This window comes from Motacilla alba, chromosome 3 (assembly GCF_015832195.1).
Source record: "Motacilla alba alba isolate MOTALB_02 chromosome 3, Motacilla_alba_V1.0_pri, whole genome shotgun sequence".
Classification (NCBI taxonomy): Eukaryota; Metazoa; Chordata; class Aves; order Passeriformes; family Motacillidae; genus Motacilla; species Motacilla alba.
The window spans coordinates 110,183,835-110,201,210 of record NC_052018.1 but is presented as its reverse complement, the minus strand read 5'-3'; the positions used below and the strand labels follow the sequence as shown (position 1 = coordinate 110,201,210).

The following is a 17,376-nucleotide window of genomic DNA, read 5'->3' as shown; positions in this document are numbered from 1 at the left end:
CCCCGGCCCCTGCCAGAAAGCAGCTGCTGGGCATCACAAAGTCCCTATCACTTCCTATCCAGGAGGTGCCATTGACACCCATTCAGGTTTGGCAGCCAGCCCCACCGGCCAGACAATGTACAAGGGACTAAAACAGGCAACAGCTTCTAACTCTTACCAGCACAGAAAATGGGACTTACGAGTCTACTGCCTTAACCCACAGTGCGTGTCTCTCCTGCCCGTGCTGCTGGGATGACCTTTCCTGTGTGCAATTCTCTTAGCAATGTGCCTAACTCAAAACTGTTCAAAAGAAACTTCCAAAAATCTGTGCAGAGGGTTAGCTCAAGTCTCAAGACAAAGAGGCAATAATTCACCCACTCCATCAGCACTACCAGAAGCTAACGTAAAATAAATTCCATGGGAGTTTCCAAAAATGTCAGATGACAATAATACCTTAGCGAGGCAGAGCACATTTTATGCATCCTGCTCATTAGCTGAAAAGCCTGTCTGCATGACTGTTTTTTCTCATTTGAATTAATCACACTGTATATTAAGAAGAGACCCGCTGAGCTCTTTAATACATAAAGTATTTTAAAGATGTTATTAAAAAAGTTATTTTGGATAATTGCAATTACATCTCTATGTGTACACTTGCATTTATTGCTTCTCTCCCTGTCAGCCTGCACCAAGCAGGAGACACATGAGCCTTTCCACAGCGGAGGTTTGGAGCCATGCTAGGGATGTTTCCAGGGACGTAACAGTATTACAGTATTATCCTGGTGAAAGGCTACACATCTTCCAACACGTATTTCATACTAAGTGTATGGAGCACCACAGCTTCCATCTACACCCCAGTTCCAAACTCAGGAACCCAGAAATCCAAGCTCAGCCCAGTCCATTAAGTAGTGCCAACAAGCTGCTGTGCATGGAAGCTCCTCCATGTGCAGCATCTCAGTTAGTCTGGAGCCTTAAATATTTGAAAAAGCCCTTTGCAAGACAGCAAACCCATCTGTCCACAAGGTACATCCCCTTATGTGAACTAAGTGTCTTACCTAAAAGAAACTTCAACTTTTTCTTTGGCCTTTACAGGCAGAAAACCTCAAGCTAGAAAAATTTCTTCCAACTGATCCTATAAATGCAGCCACTGCCAGTTTATCTCCATTTACTCTGGCATCAGGCAGCTCTTCTTCCTTCCTGATGTTCACCCCTAAACCATCTATAGACAACAGCCTAAACCAGCCTTTCCAGTGATACTTGGGCACTGATTTTTGTGTACAGCAAATTTCTGCATATAGGGCTATCACCCTGCTACCATAATTAAACCAGAAGAACAGCAAAGTTTGACTTCCAGAGCCCTAAAAAGTCCCATGAAATTTGTGAATCACAACAGCGAACAGGTCTCACTCCGACCCCCATGGACAGCGTTGGTAAAGGCTGACACAAGGGCAGCAGCTCCAGGTGCTAAATGGATAAAGTGGCATCCTCAGCAGAATTTTTCTTCATTCATTATCAATGCATTTTTAGAGTCACCACATAACCCTGCCCACCCTTCCCCACAGGGATATGGGTATCAAGTCATTCGTCAGCAGAATATTGTCACATTTTACAATATCACCCTTAAGTACACGAGCTCTCAACAGGACAGTGCTGGAGGTTATTGATTCTGAACCACTGACACAGCAGACAGCATCCCCTCAGCAGGAGAGATGCCCAAGGTCAAACTCCTTCTTAAAATACACATTTGGCAACAGGAGTTTCATTAAGTCCAATAAACCATCAGGTATCGACTGGTGGCACTATTTATAAATAATCAGCCTGCGCAGTGCTGACCCCTTTTTTATTTAATGAAATTTGCTTCCTCTTGTCAGTGTCAGGTACTTTGAGTCGGCAAAACGCTGCGACCTCTCCTACGCTAAAAATGAAACTGCGTATGAAGACTGTCATAAAAGCCCAACACCAGCTCCCGGAAATAGCACGGATCTATTTAGGCAATATAAACAAGATGTCAAGTCTTTAGGAGCGTGAGCTGTTGAAGCAAGCACCAAACCCTCCCTAGACATTTGCACACCACTGACAGGGAGCGAGGGAGCTCTTTCATTCAGCCTTCATTAAATAAATAATATATTATGTACGAGCAAAATCTGTGCTATTGCAGCAGTGACAACAACTCATTCTGAATGAAGACATCCAGGAATTAAAGTGCTTGCTCTTTGTGCATTTCCTAAAGGGAAAGAATTTCCTAAAGGCAGGATTTCTTGTAGAGGAGCTGCAATGTCCCGCAGCACTGTCGGCACAGCCCAGTCAGGGCTGGGCCTCAGCAAAGCTTCCCTTCTCGGAGGTCCAGCGCAGGACCAACATCCTGCTTGGCTCAAGCCCCCACGGTCCCTCAGTTCAGCATTGCTTCCTTCCCCTTAGCCCAGAACTGGCAGGAGCTTTATCCACTACAGGCTGGCAAAATCTCGTTTTGAGTTAATGGTCCTTTATTTCCCGATGGAATTTCCTTACTCCTATTCTTTATACCACAGTGGCAGAAGTAGGGATCCCTTTTCCTCTTTCTGAGCTAGTTTGGTCACCTGAACTGTAAATTCTCCTGCAGCATCCATAAGGCAGGTAGGGGTGGGGAATCACACCCAAAAAAATCCAGGAAACATAAGCTCATCCCTTCAGGCCATTCTATATTTAGCAGTGTCCTCGTGTGCTGCTATGTTTCTAATCGCTGTTGTCAGAATGAGCGCAGGAGAGGGAGCCGCTGTTTTACAGAAGAGCAGCCCTTCCTACCCAGGTGTGAAGCGTGGGATGCCAGCCGACCCGGAGCAGGAGCTGCCAGGGTCAAACACTGTGCCCAGACTGTTCTTTCCCTAGGGCCAAGCCTTGCTGTGCTCATCCTGGAAGCTGCCTGGGTTTGTTTCCATGCAAACCCCCCATTCTCACAGCAAGGGGTGCGCTCCTGGTGTGTGGGTGCGTACACATCTAGAGTCACTACATTGCATGGGGACATTGACTGGATTTGCAAGTGAGCAGCGTTCAGTGACACCACGCTGTAATGAATATGGGATATGGAGAGATAAGGAGTTATTACAAGGCAGGATTAAAACCCTTCGGTTGATCTGTATTGATTTTATTCTTGCCGTACCGCCTGCCTGATCATACATCTTCCCATTCCCATCCCGCTGCTGGGCAGGAGGGGGCACGGCTCAGCCGAGCCTGCCGAGTCTGGCGCATGTCCATGGAGCAGAGGAAAAGCCGCCGGCATCCTTGAGTGGTTACAAATTACAGCCCTCTCACCAGGGGACCGGGCTGGAGCCAGGATCCAGCTCCTAGCGTGCCAAAGCCGAGCACGGCTAAATTACACTCTCAGCTGCTCTGCCAAGCAGCCGCTGTGGCGGACACAGCTCCGCGCCCGGGGCCACCGCGCACATCACCCACAGCACCCGCGGCACGGAGGGGCCAAACTGCTCCCTGGCTGGCACGCTTGGCTCAGGTTTAGCCCTATCCACGTGTAACGGCCAAAATCCCCTCGGGAAACGGCAGACAAGAGTTGCACAGCGGGAGTGCTGAGGAGGAGCTCCCACACCTGCACACGCAGCAGCCACAGGGGCTGCAGGGCTGCCTTTGCTGCTGACCAGCACAGAGCTCCCTTTCCTTCCGGCCCAGACTGACCCAGGAGCAACTGCTATGTGACCAAACAGCTCCCACCCCTCCCTGCTGAACGGGAAGCAGCGGATTATTGGAAAGCAGGAATTCTTTTCAACCTTGTTAGCATTTGCCAAGCACCATTTCAACCCTAACATTATAGGTGTTTAATAGGGCCATACTGAAAGTCTTTGAACCTTGCAATCAATACAGCTGAGCTGCTGCACAAAATTTACAATTGATCTGTGTTTCACTTCATTAAATGTTAGTTTTACAAGCTTTGAAGATAGGCCTGCTTAAAATTGTTTAACAACCTGTGGCCGCACCATCAGCTCTAAGCGGCCATGCAGCACTACTGAAGGCTAACCCTGCTAGTCAGCGATCTCTTGCCCTACAACAGTATCAAACTCACTTTTAAAAACCTGTTACATGCTCAGCAACATTCCTTTAAGCTCAAAGCACACAGACACAAACCACAAACCACTTAGAGAAAGAGAGAGCACAGACAATAAAACAGAAACCCTGGGCCCACCTTCTTTGAACGCCCATCTCAGATGTGGCTGAGCTGCCCACCCCACAGGCCCCAAGGACGGGCTCTTGAAAATTCTTCAAATACTCATCTTTTGAACATACCAGCTCCCCTGGAGCAAGCAGGCACATCTTGTTAGTCACTTGGAGAGTACACAATCCTCAGGTGGCCTAAGCCATCCAGATCTGCAGCAATCATAACGTGCACACCCAGCAAATTAATCATCAAATCTGCTTTCTGGCTTCTCTTCCTTGATCCACTGAGTTAAGGGTGAACCACAAAACCTCCAATCCTGCTACACCAGGATGGCTGAGAGGATCTATCAAGCCCTTACTCCACAGGCAACGCTCTGCATGGGATAAATTATGAGGTCTGATAGCAAACCATCACTCTGCTACCACCGCTAACACATAGTGTTACTTATCTTCTAGACAAGTGTAATATTTTAGTGCAAATGGGTTTATGTACTAGCATTTCCTCATTTCTATGGCCTTGCCTCGCCAGCCTCTATATTTTCACTTCCACAGCCAACAGCTAGTAATAGAGAAAAATACTGTACATACATTACAGGTGAAAACAAAAAAAAATTCCACATCCATTATTTCTTTATGCTCTGGTTAAAGGTTACACTTTCCTTCTCATTCCTGTCTCCTGCAATTTATTAAGCCCTTTGCCAGGGTAATTCTTGGAGTAGGTAAAAATCTATTTACACAAACCACTGATATATCGTACAAACCACCAGATAAGAATCAGCATTCTTGGAAATTATATACATACACACACATATCAGTAGCTGAGGAACTTTGTCACCTACCATGCGCAGACAGGCTGGGGCCTGCTTGTTCTCCCGCCATCCAGAGCTGCTTCTGGAAATGCTGCTCGGCTCCTTGGGAAGTGGCTGCTCACAGTTGTTCCGAGGGCTGCTGTGACAGTCCTGCCCTGTGCCTGGGCGCCCTGCTCCCTTCGGAGGGAGCGCTCCTGTTCGGCAATGGCGCCTCAAAGAATCAGGCCGCATTTACAGCCCCAAAAAAGCAGCTCCCCCATTCACCAGGCGAGTAATTGGACACGGCAAAAAGCACAGAAAATGTTTTTGCATTGGTACTCCACATGACAGAGCAGAATCTCCCAGGTGCCACTACTGAGGTGTTACACTTCAGCAATTACTCATTCCCTGCCAACAAATGGGAAACCTCTTTCAGTTGCCAGCAGCTCCATGGCCAGGAGGGAGACACACATGCAAAGTGACAGAAACCACCCCTGCAACACATCCCAGGGAGGTTCACAGCACCCACTACAGCAAAGGAGCTCAGAGAATTCTCCTTTGTGCATTATTTCTCTCCTCATCCACATCTTTGCTTTGGGCCATGCAGACAGCAGAGGCTGGGAAGTGGAATGTTGGACTCAGAGCCAAAGCATCACAAAATGCAATGTTTATTGTCACTGTCTGCAGGAGAAAAGTTGTTTCTCTGACATTCCTACACAAAACAAACACACTGCTATGGGATAAAAGGAGCGGGGAGCTGCTCCAGCCACAGCCCAGCATGACTTCACAAGGCCCAGCAGCCTCTGCCAGCTTGCCTAGCACAGCCACAAAACCAAAACCAGACTCAAGGCAGAGGAACTGAAATCAGCTCTCAGCTGCAAAGTTTTATTCTTCTGAGCATTGACAAAACCCAGATGGTCTTTTCTCTGAGTGAAGACCATTTTGCACCTGGAAAACTCCAGGTGGGAAGAGAAGCCAGAAGGCAAAGGGGAGAAATCTGCTCATGCAAGCGCTTTGCTTTGCAAACAGAGCTGTACCCCTCTAATCAGCAGCAAATGTTCCTGTGCACAGCAGGAACATGCACGAGGCAAACCTGCCTCTCAAAGAGATGAAGTCATTTCTTCACTTCAATAAATATTTCCCACTGATGTAAATAAAAAAACCCAAACAGACACCTGTTGGAAGGTTTAAAATTGAGGGAAAACGTGTGAACAAAAATGGTGTTAACGAGGCTGTTTGGGATCCACCTTTCTTTTCTGAAATCACTTGAAGGGCTGAAGTCAGCAGCAGATTGGAGGGACCTCCCCTCAGGAGCAGAGCTCAAACAGGAGGATTTTTCTGAGCAATGTTCCCAAGCAAAGGCCACCAAGCATTCCCAGATGCCTTCCAGTAGTACCACAGCAAATAACACCACGTACTAACAGAAACACTCAGCTAAGACCAAATAAAATAAGCCTGCTGTTCAGGCTCCACACACCCGGGGTAAACCCCATACAGCCTTACCCCTCTCTACCAACTTGCAAGGTGAAATTGATTTTTAATCCTTTTTAATCACTGCCTGTGACAATTCCCATGTAATTTACCTGCTCCTCAGGAAATCGCAACAGACACACCAAAACAAGAATAGAAAACGCATCGTTTTGAGGCAATTTTCCAGTCATTTATACCCATGAAATCCCAGTTAACAGGACTGCCTGTGTAAAGCAGCAATAGAAACGTGAAGGGATTTGAGCTTTTTTTTAAAGTGAATATCTGGTAAACCAGCATTAATTTTCTGGTGGGTTGGAATATTGCAAGGATCACGCAAGTAATTGAAAACAGAATAAAAACTTGGGTTTGTGGGCAGTTATAGTGCAGCACTGCAGTCATTTTTGCTGCCCTTTGGACATCTTCATGTATCTGAAAAGAATGAAAACTCACGAGACACATCTGAGCAGAGAGTTACTTTGGTTACACAGCTCTCTTGTAATACTATCCCTTAACTGATATAATTTCAGCTCCTCTTGTTCAGGACACTGGAATTCTGAGGCTAGTAATATGCAAAAGAGGAACTAAAAATGTGGTTAATAGACAGTTCAGCCCAAAACATTTTTGGGAGCATATTTAATTACTCCTAGGGAAGAATAAGACAAAAGCCTGCCTAATATTTCCTCCCCAACCAAACAAATAGCACAGGGTAATTAGATTAAACATCTTTCCCTCTTGCAATCACTCTGATTTATGGACTTTTTACCTATTTTCTATGATAACAGAAAACTAAAATGCAGCGAATATGACTTAGGTCATATTTGCTTAGATCATATTTTTTATAACGTGCATTCAGAAAGTTTTCCTCAGTCTGTGACATCAACAGCTCCTGAGTTACCCACAGGCACAAATGGAGGCACAATTTATTTTCGTAGATTCCATCCAGCCCAAGCAAAGTTCTCTCCCTCTATGCCACAAAGGACTGGAAATCTCCAAATTCCACTTTCCCCCCCACCCCCGAGTCCCCCAGATCAGTATTTTCTGTATTTATGGCAAGTACCTGTGCTGGGGGTGAAGGCCCGGTCCTGTGAGGGGAGAATGGAGCCACGCGGGAAGATGGCGGAGACGGGTTCACGAGGGGAGAGAGAGGGGAGTTGTGAGGGGAGAATGGGGCCATGAGGGAAAAATTGATCTGTGAGGAGAGAGGGAGAGGAGTTACGAGGAGATAATGAGGCTGTGAGGGGAGAGAGTTGTGAGGGGAGAGAGAGGAGATGGGGCTGTGAGGGGAGAATGGGGCCATGAGGGAAAAATTGAGCTGTGAGGAGAGAGGGATGAGTCATGAGGGGAGAATGGGGCTGTGAGGGAAGAATGGGGTTCATGAGGGGGGGAGAGAGGGTAGTTGTGAGGGGACAATGGGGCCATGAGGGAAAAATTGAGCTGTGAGGAGAGAGAGAGAGGAGTTATGAGGGGAGAATGGGGCTGTGAGGAGAGAAAGAGGTGATGGGGCTGTGAGGGGAGAATGGGGTTAATGAGGGGAGAGATAGGGGAGTTGTGAGGGGAGATAGAGGAGATAGAGTTGTGAGGGGAGAGAGTTGTGAGGGGAGAATGGGGCCATGAGGGAAAAACTGAGCTGTGAGGAGAGAGAGAGGAGTTATGAGGGGAGAATGGGGCCGTGAGGGAAGGTGTGAGGGGAATTGTGAGGGGATAATGGGGCTGTGAGGGGAGAGAGAGGTTCATGAGGGGAGAGAGAGGGGAACTGTGAGGGGAGATGGGGCTGTGAGGGGAGAGAGGAGAGGTGTGAGGGGAGATAGTGGAGATGGGGCTGTGAGGGGAGAGAGGAGTTGTGAGGAGAAGGAGGGGAGCAAGAGGGGAGCTACAGGGAAAATGAGGCCGTTGAGGGGAAAATGGGGCAGTGAGGAGACAGGGGATAGTTGTGAGGGAAGAATGGGGCCGTGAGGGGGGGGGAAGAGAAGGGTTGTGAGGGAAGACTGTGGAAGATGGGGCTGTAAGGGGAATTGTGAGGGAAGTTGGTGCCGTGAGGGGGGAGAGAGGAGAGCCGTGAGGTAAGATGGGAGTTGTGAGGAGAGATGAGGCTCTGAAGGGGCCGTGAGGAGGCGGGAAGGGCTCTGAGGGGGCGTGTGAGGGGGGTGCTGCTCCTGCCGGTTCCTGCCATCCCGGCTGGAACCATGTGAAAAAGCCCACTGTAAAAACCAGCTCCAGGGAGCTGAGGGGACAGAAACACCCCAACAACCCCTGCCCTGACCCCAGCAAGTGAGTCCTGGGACACGGCAGGACCCAGTCCTCAGTGCCTTCCTCAAGCAAGCGAGGACATTTCCAACAGAGACCTCAGCACCAATTACTTAATCGAGATCCAAGATAAAACCTTATCAGCACCAGTCTGGGCACTGATCACTGGCTGCCTCTTCTCTCCATTGTTCCTTTTTCGTGCTAAGGTAGGGATATGAGCAGGGGAAAAGTCAAGCCGGCTGTCACATGGAGCTATCCTCAGAGGAAAGAGAAGGCAGCTTCAAAAGAGCCGAGGAAAGCAGCTGGGAAAGCTTCAAGTTGTCTATTTTTCATTTATTTGCATTTTTTTAAGCAACTACTCATTTTTACACCTGAAAATGCCTCTGAAGTGCCTTTAGAGCAGCACAGTTATTGCTCTCTGCTGGCACATACCTGCCTTCCCATCCAGATCAGTTTTCCATCAGCGCTCACAGAAACATTTTCCTGGACACAGTGAAGTTATTACTTACCATAAGCACATATGGATTATGGATGCTTTGCATGGATATCCCTGCACTTTCCATTCTGTCAGGGTACCAACACAACTTCTTCCCTGCCTCTTTGGCTTTGTTTGTCCATGGCTACGAATGCAGATAAGCTGCTCCAAGACAGCCCATAGGTGCTGGAATAGCACAGGAGGAAACTGAAACCCCCAGTTCATGTTTAGCAGCATAAAGTGGGAGTACCCAAGCAATACATCCAACCCCCAAAATACTCAGTGCAAAACCCTAAAATCTCTAGTGAGAAGCCAAAGAGATGCTGCAAGATGGTTTAAACAGGCCATCAACAAGCTTAAAAATAAAAACCAAAAGGAAGCGTGAGAATCACGACAGAAAGAAAGAAAAAAAACCCCAAAACCCCCACAGTTTTAACATCAGAACATATAAGAATGCTTGTAAGGAAGGCTTTAGAATGAGTTTCATAATTTGTGGTGATTGAAGAAAAGGCCTTATTCATGACATCACTCATCTTGCACCTAACTGTATGCACATGTTAGGGCTCCAGCCTGAAGCAATGGGTTAATTCTCCAATTATTTCACAGGATTAGAACTACTTTTTTTTTTTCCCCAGGAAATGTAGTGTGATTGTGAAGCCCATCAAGACATGCTATTTCATAATTAATTCTAAATAAAAAGTGAATTCTCTCCTTTGTCTAAATAGTTTGCTTTGGCTCAGCTAGGAGCAGCAATTAGCAGGACAGCCTCCCTGAACACGTTTGATCTGCTACAGGGTTTCCTGCTGTGGATCAGAGGAACAAACCTGATTTCACACAATCCATGGGGTTTATGTTGGCTGGATGTGCTGTAATTAAAATGATCTTTTTTTCCCCCAAGGGCTTTGTTTATCTGCTTGTGCTTTCTCACAGAGAGGCATTCACATACCTAATTTAGCACTTCTGTTGATTTACACTTCTGCTCTTTACCAGCTCCCTTTGTAGCGTTGACTGTTTGTAGTTTGGTGCAGAAACTGGGACCTGTTGTCACTGGTGTTATAGGTCCATTTCATTAGCAGGAGTAGAGGAACAGTTCCCATGGAAACATTTCCATGTTTCATGGTGTGCTTTCCCTGGGATTCTCAAGGTTGGGTAGGGTGGGCTCTGTGCCTTCCTAAATGGGAGCATGCAGCAGTCCGTGAAGACTTCCCCTTCAGCAGGGGGAGGAAAAGACTGTATTTTTAGATTGTGTATTTCCCCTCTTATGAAGTCTAATGCCTGTGAAAACAGAGCAGCTCAACAGCCCCACACCATCGACTGATGTTCAGGCCGATCCCACCGCTCTGACAACAAACCAGATCCTATGTGGAAAGGCCACCTCTAAACCCAAGAGAACATTTTCCTTTCACTGTGACCTTTACACTTAAGCTGTGAGTGAAGCTGTGGTTTAACAGGGCTCAGCACACTGGCCTGAGCCAGGAGGGCCCTCCCTGTGTCACACCAGGGACTTCCCAAGCTCCTTGGAAAAGAACTCCAAACACGCCATCAAACCCCTCCTGCTCTCCAGTGGAGGTGTGCAGGCCTGGGAACACCACTGCTCACAAGCCAATCCGAGCCCCTGGCATTTACCAAGAGTGATGAGAAAAAGAAGTCACCTGTGAAAGGATTAAGCCACCTTCTCTCTCCCCCTCAGTGTTTGCCACACACAGGTGAGCTCATTGCAAATCGATTGTCACCTAAACACAGCAGGAGAGTCACCTGCAGCAGCCTGGATCCTGGCAGGGCAGGAACCCATTCCCCTTCCCTTTGTACTCTTTCTTTTCAGAAGCTGGTAATGGGCTCCCAGTATTATTTTCCCCTTTGGTTTTTTTTGTTTTTTTTTCAATCTGCAGCCTCACAAATATTTTTTTAAATTCACTTCAACAGTAGCAGGGGGCAAAAAAAAAAATCCAAAGACACCTCAAACTTCAGGGCCACAGCCAGTGCTTTGAAAGGTCATGATAACAAGTTCTTATTCAAGAAGAGAATAATTATCATGTTGTACCAAACACATTAAATAATTCACTATTATTATTTTGGCAGTTCTTTGTGAACCAGGCGTTTAGGAAGCAGTTTCACACAGAAGCATGTGATGCAGTCTCTGGGGTCCTTCCTCACAAGCCAGTAGCACGAGGAGAGCCACTAATGCTTGGACTAGGCTGGAGCTCCCCAGAGCCCGACTCCAGCAAAGCCCTCACATCAATATCACAGGATTCTGTGGTTTACTTATTTCCATCATCCCCGTCAATATTTCTCAATTTTAGAACTGTCTGAGCTTTCACATTAAGAAAGATCCAAGTAAGGTTTCTGTCTCTAGTCTACGCTATCTTAAGCTTTTAAATCACAGTCGTATTTTTATTTATGTAAGAGTATTCAAAAGTTCATTTTCCTCCACACTACCATCTCTGTGTTGCTTGACCCCTACCAATCCCACATAGTCTTGCTAAGCCTTCCCCTCCTCTGACCTTCCACACACTGAAAATCCCAACCATGCCATGCTATTTCTAGGATTTAAAAAAAAACCCAACCAAACAGGAGGAGTCTGGAGCCACCAAGCAGAGGGGAAAGGAGAATTTTCTTCAAGAAAAGAGTGATTCCAAGCATGAGAATTTGCTCATTCCTCCTTTGGCAGTTCCCCCTCACTGCCAGTATTGCACACATCAGACCCAGTTGCCAGCTCAGGCAAACACCACCTCCCAGTCCTCTCCTGCACGTGCCAGAAATTCCCAAAATCACAATTCAGCCCAGCAAATCCCTGTTTGCTGCTTGATTACTTAATGCAGAACTGCTATCGAGTCAGCTGTTCTTACCTTGGGGACCTTGGATGACCAGAGCAGCAGTTTGGTGCTGGTTTGGGGACATTCGTGGCTGGTTCACCTGAGCCTGGAAAACACAAGTGTGGAGACAGACAGAGATTTTGGCATTCCATACCCAGCAGCTGCATTTGCTGGCCCATTCTGCTCAAAATAAAAGACGGTCTCATCAAGACTTTTTTCCCACTTAAAAGTGGGGAGAAAAAAAAACTGCTGAGCCACTTTCTTCTGTATCAAAGTTGTAAGATCAGGATAAACAATTCACACTACCCTGGGACTTACTTCAAAAATATTTGGGGAATTAAAAAACCAGTGCCCTGGCATGGCTGGTATTTGTTGGGGAGGCAACACAGAGAGCCTGGGGGGCATTTGGCGTTTGAGAGGTTTGGGTAGCACAAAGGAGCGCTGGGCCAGGCGCTGTCCCCAGGCCACAGAGGCTGTTTGGGCTAGCTCTGCTCAAAACATTACAAAGGGCACTCTGGCTTCATGCCACGTTCATAAACATGTCCATCAACTGCAGCCTTTGGGGAACAGGCTCTGCTGAATTCAGTCACTTGCTGAAAACAAAGTGCCATTCTTTACCTTCTAACCCTTCAGCAAAGCAGCTTTCCTGCAGTACAGAAGGTAAAACCCACTCCATACATCCACTACACAAGTACTATTTAAAATTCACTTGCACAATGAATTTACAGTTCATTCAGGCTCAGCTCAGACCATGGGAAAGGCCCCGTAACAACATGTGCAAATCTTCAACCAAAGCAGAATTCTGCTAAAAACAGCCACACAAAGAGTCCACGAGGCTTGGCACAGTTGCATTTCACTGAAAAAGGCTTAACCACAGGGGCAGAGAGCAAGACAGAGGAGCTGAAGGTCCCCAAGTACTACAGCAATTTTTATTCATTAGCACAGAGGCATTTCAGCAGGCTGCAGACTCTCCCAAGAGAACTGACCCCCTTCTCCATACACTGCCCACTTCCTCCTCTTAGGAAGGTGCAGTTTAAGGAGTTCCCATGGGATTTATTAGCTTAAAGATATTGATTGTACTGAGTATCTCTTTTGTCCACAAAATTCAGTGAAAGTCCTCTGCTCTGCAGTAAGAGCCACCCCCTTCACCTGGCCCACACAAACCCATCCTGGGACAGGGATGTGGTGACACATGAGGCCACCAACACACTATAGGACACTGCCAGCCCCACCAGCACCCCTTACCTGAGCAAGAAGACTCCAGAAGCTCCACAACCTCCTGTCTGCACCTCAAGACTGCTCTGTGAGGAGGGCAGGAAGAAAGAACCAGCACAGCTGTCCTGGGGCTGCAAACACAGCACAGCTGAGGACTGAACGAGTTGCACCTGGTCACAACCCCCTGCACAATTGCCCACAGCTGCTCCTTGTTTAACAGAAAACAGGGAAGCAACTTCACATTGCTGGGGTTTTTAAAGACCCCTGGCAAGCAAATGAAGAAAAATGCACAGTGCGCTGCTAATTTCTCAACCGAGCAGGAAACATTTTCAATGGCTCCTGCCTGTAAGCCCAAGCAACTCAGAGCTTCAGTCAGTAAAGGAGAGAAAACAAAGGTGGGATTCTATAATTTATTACCATTGCTAAGATGAACACGATACTTGATACCCCATCGTATGCAGAACTGTAAAAAAATAGTTTTAATACAGTATCAAAATTTACACAAGTGTAGTGTCAAAAGACCAGTGTCCCTCGCTTGGCCCCTGCACGTCCAGAGTGCAGGCACAAGTACAGGTGTTACAGCTGCTCATACATACAGAGATAGGAATACAACAATTGAAATTGAACTCTGCAAACAATATAGGGGAGAAAACAACCTGGGCAGAGAACCCATAGCTGGCTGGGCTGGGGGTTATAGCAGAAACCACGCAGGAGGGCAATGGATCAAAACAGAAGGCTGGATTCTGCATTTCCAACTCAAGGAGAAGCAGTGAACGGGAGTTTTCCCAAGAAAGCAATGCTGGATCAGAGGCCTTATGTTGAATGGTACCAAGTGAAAATAACAACAGAAACCAACAGAATTACTGCTGCAAATTAACACATTTTTTCTGAAGACAGATAGCAGATTTACATCATACTCCTATATAACAAAAGATTGTACAGCAACAGAGCTACATTTCACTGCAAATAGCCCACAGATACAGTCCAAGCTCAGAAAAACAGAGGTTCTGACTTTGGCTCAAATCTTAGTAACCAAGAACAAATCAGAAACCCAGGAATTGTTGCATTCCTATTTTTTTTAATTAATTTTTATTAGTCTTTTTGATACTCAGCTATGGTAAAAAGTTAAGCAACAGCATTCAGTCACAAGCCTGTTGCACATTCATACATGAAACTATCATTGTTTTAAGATATACACAAAATATCTATCGTTGTAATTCAATACACACAACTAGGATCATACACAGAGATAAAAATAAACTAAGCACATCTAGGGCGCCGTCTGGTCAAATCTCAGGCAATCTGAACAAGAGCTTTCTGCCTCATAATAATGAAAGGCATGCTCTGAGGATAATAAAACCTTTTTCTTTGAAAGAACGCTACAGTGGCAAGAAAAGCTTTTTTTTATAATGCAGTGCAATCTTTTAGATCCTTGTAGGCTCTTGTTAAACAAACCAGCATGTCTCTAAATTAAACAGTAGAAATTAGCATCCTGACAATTGGAATATGATTTCCAAAATAAATTCTAATGGAAATCCTGACTTGAGACCTGTAATAATGATGCCTAAGTGTTCTGTTCATTAAAGGGCCGTTCATTAAACTCGTTACACCTCTTCAGAAGATGTGCATCAAAGTGAATCGAAAAGAAAGCTATCTTGACTTTCATTTAGAAAGAAATTGTGGATCACTACAAGTACTGTAGTTATGCTACACTACCGGCTGGTTAGGACTTTATGGTCTTTTAGCACCTCCAAAGGCAGGTATTCTACCGAAGCAAAAAAATCACCTGGAAATTGCCTAAGCACCATTAACGGATCCTTTACAGACTGAAGTGTGAGTTACTAAGAAGCGACTTTCTCAAACCTGCAGAGACCAAAGGCACAGTTTATCAGTGTCTCTCCAGTCTGCTGAAAAGCCTCTCTTAAATCCAGCGGAAAACTCGTTCAGACCTATCGGAGATTCACTGTAACTAACCAAAATAAAACTTATTTCGCGTAACGCCTGCAGAATCCCAAATATCTTTTGGTTAGGATGGCAATACCTCAGTGCTTCTAAGGGTGGAGTGTTGCAGTGAGGGCGCAGAGCTTCATTAGCTGGGATATTGGAACAGCAGGATTGGGGGACACTGCCACACAGCTCCCTGCCAGACCCCTGTGCAGAATGTCCCCCCTTTCCAGCAGTCTCTTGCAGTGCAGACCCCCCGCGGTCAGCTGGGAATTGCGGCGGACACAGGCGGTGCTTCCCCTCTCCCGGGCAGTTCAGACCGTGCTCTTCAGAGAGAGGATGTGCTCAGGGCCTCTTACATGGGTCCTTTGTACTGATTTCCTGACAAGTGTTGTCTAATTCCAGGGCACGACCCTGCAGCATCTCCAAGTTTCCTCCACACAACCTAGAGGGAGGGATGGAAAGAGAGCTCGTTATTCCCGGCGAAGGAGCGCTGGTGTTCCTATGGACATGCACCTGGAATGCCACGGCCCGGCACACACACCATGCAGCACAGCTAGGACACGGGGCAGGGACACACAACGGGAGCAGAGACTGTCTCTCGAGGGACACAGCATTCCTTCTGAACACAGAAAGCACATGCTGCCAGGTAAAAATGACTGAAAACAGGGACACATGAACTGGCACGTGCATCACTGGGATACTTCACGCTCCACACACAAGACTGAGGGTGTTTGCAGACCTCAACAGAAACTCTGTCCAACTATTTCCCCAACCATATCTCTTGCAGGATGTGATTCAGAAGCACAAAGATCCATCCAGAGGTGTCTAAATGTCCCCAGTTTAAAAACCACAAGGCAGTTCTCTATTTCAAAGGGTTTACTTGTTCTCTTAAAATCAGGTAAAGCACTAGAAGTGTTTACTCCACTAGTTCTTCCTCGAGGTCAGAGGAATTGTGCCTGCACTCACTGTGCCACACTTTGCTTAACACCCACGTTACAATGCTGGAATTAAAAGAGCAGAGAAGTGATACCCCCAATACTCAGGGAAGCATTTTATAATGATTTATAGAAAGGTTGATGGAATAGGAGCACAAGAACAGTAGCTTGTGTCATGTCCCCAGGCCTCTCAGGGACCACTAGACACTAGAATGGTGATTCCTATCAATTGTATCACAATTTCAGATTATTTTTTTGTAACCGCTACTAAATCACCACTAATCTCCAGGACAACAGCCATAAGACTGTCAAGAAAGGTGAAAGCTGTTTTCCATTGTCATCATTCATTACTTGTATTTTACCGGTGCCTAAAGTCCAGCAGTGAACAGACTCTGCATTAGCTGGCACTGAGTAAAAACAAAGGAGCTGGATCCTGGGAAGCTGACATCCTGGAAAGGTAGCTCCTGTAGCTGATGAGCAAAGACAGGACAAACCCAAGGTCCTACTGTGATTCTGTGCAAAAGATGGGAAAATAACCCAGTTTCTCTGAGCCTTTGCTGAAGAAAACCTGAGTGTAAGCATGAAAACCAGAAATATTTTAGACCGGAAGCAACATGGCTACAGTGCTAAAGCACAGGGCTAAACAATGTCAAGTCTTTAAAGGGAACTGTCTCTAATTCCAATTGGTGGGCATGACCCAAACCTGCAAACTTGCCATATGACCAAAATCTTGCAGCCAGAAATCCCAAGTCACCATCTTAAAAAATGTGTGTGCTTTAGGCACGTTTGCTGTGCAGGGAAACACTGCAGTGGTGACAGCACGAAAAATGGGGGTGACACCTCCCAAACTGGGTGTGTGTGGCACAGCCAGGCTGGATCTGACTATTCTACTTCCAAGCTCTGGTTTCTGATTTTCCTAACTGAATACCAGCAAAGAGGAAGATCTCCTGGACAGCTTTTGTGAGAAGGCACATTGCACCTACCCGTGACTTTCAACAATTTTGCTTCTCAATAAATATTAAGACAATATTTACCATGCGGCTAATGCTGACACAGTAATAAACTAGGGGGTGACTCTTCCCAAAGTCCCTTGTCCCAGCTGAATGAGTGACCCCTGATTGCTAGGAAGGGACAAACCCATACAAGTGAGCCCATGCCCTCAGCACAAGTGACAAGTTGGCATCAAAATGTCACTAAAAATAATTCCAAATTTCAGCAGAAACCTCAGCTGAAGGACAGCTGTGGGGCTCATGATGCAGCCATGGAGATTCCTTTTCATCTTACTTCCAACACAGCAGAGTGCCAGGATGCAGGAATGTCCCTTGGAGCCAGGCAGGAACCTGCATCCAACTGCAGGTGAGAGCCATTACATC

The 17,376-nt window shown here is 46.5% G+C and overlaps 1 protein-coding gene across 4 annotated transcripts in view; it reads right to left on the bottom strand.

The window, feature by feature from the left end:
* Nucleotides 1–13,517: 13,517 nt before the first annotated feature.
* Nucleotides 13,518–17,376, bottom strand: part of CCDC85A (coiled-coil domain containing 85A) — a 69,954-nt gene continuing 66,095 nt past the window's right edge. For all 4 annotated transcript variants that reach the window (XM_038131931.1, XM_038131932.1, XM_038131933.1 and 1 more), the window contains one exon: nucleotides 13,518–15,510. In XM_038131931.1, the coding sequence (XP_037987859.1) occupies nucleotides 15,421–15,510 (90 nt within the window). In that variant the 3' untranslated portion in view covers nucleotides 13,518–15,420. The remainder of the gene's footprint in view (nucleotides 15,511–17,376) is intronic.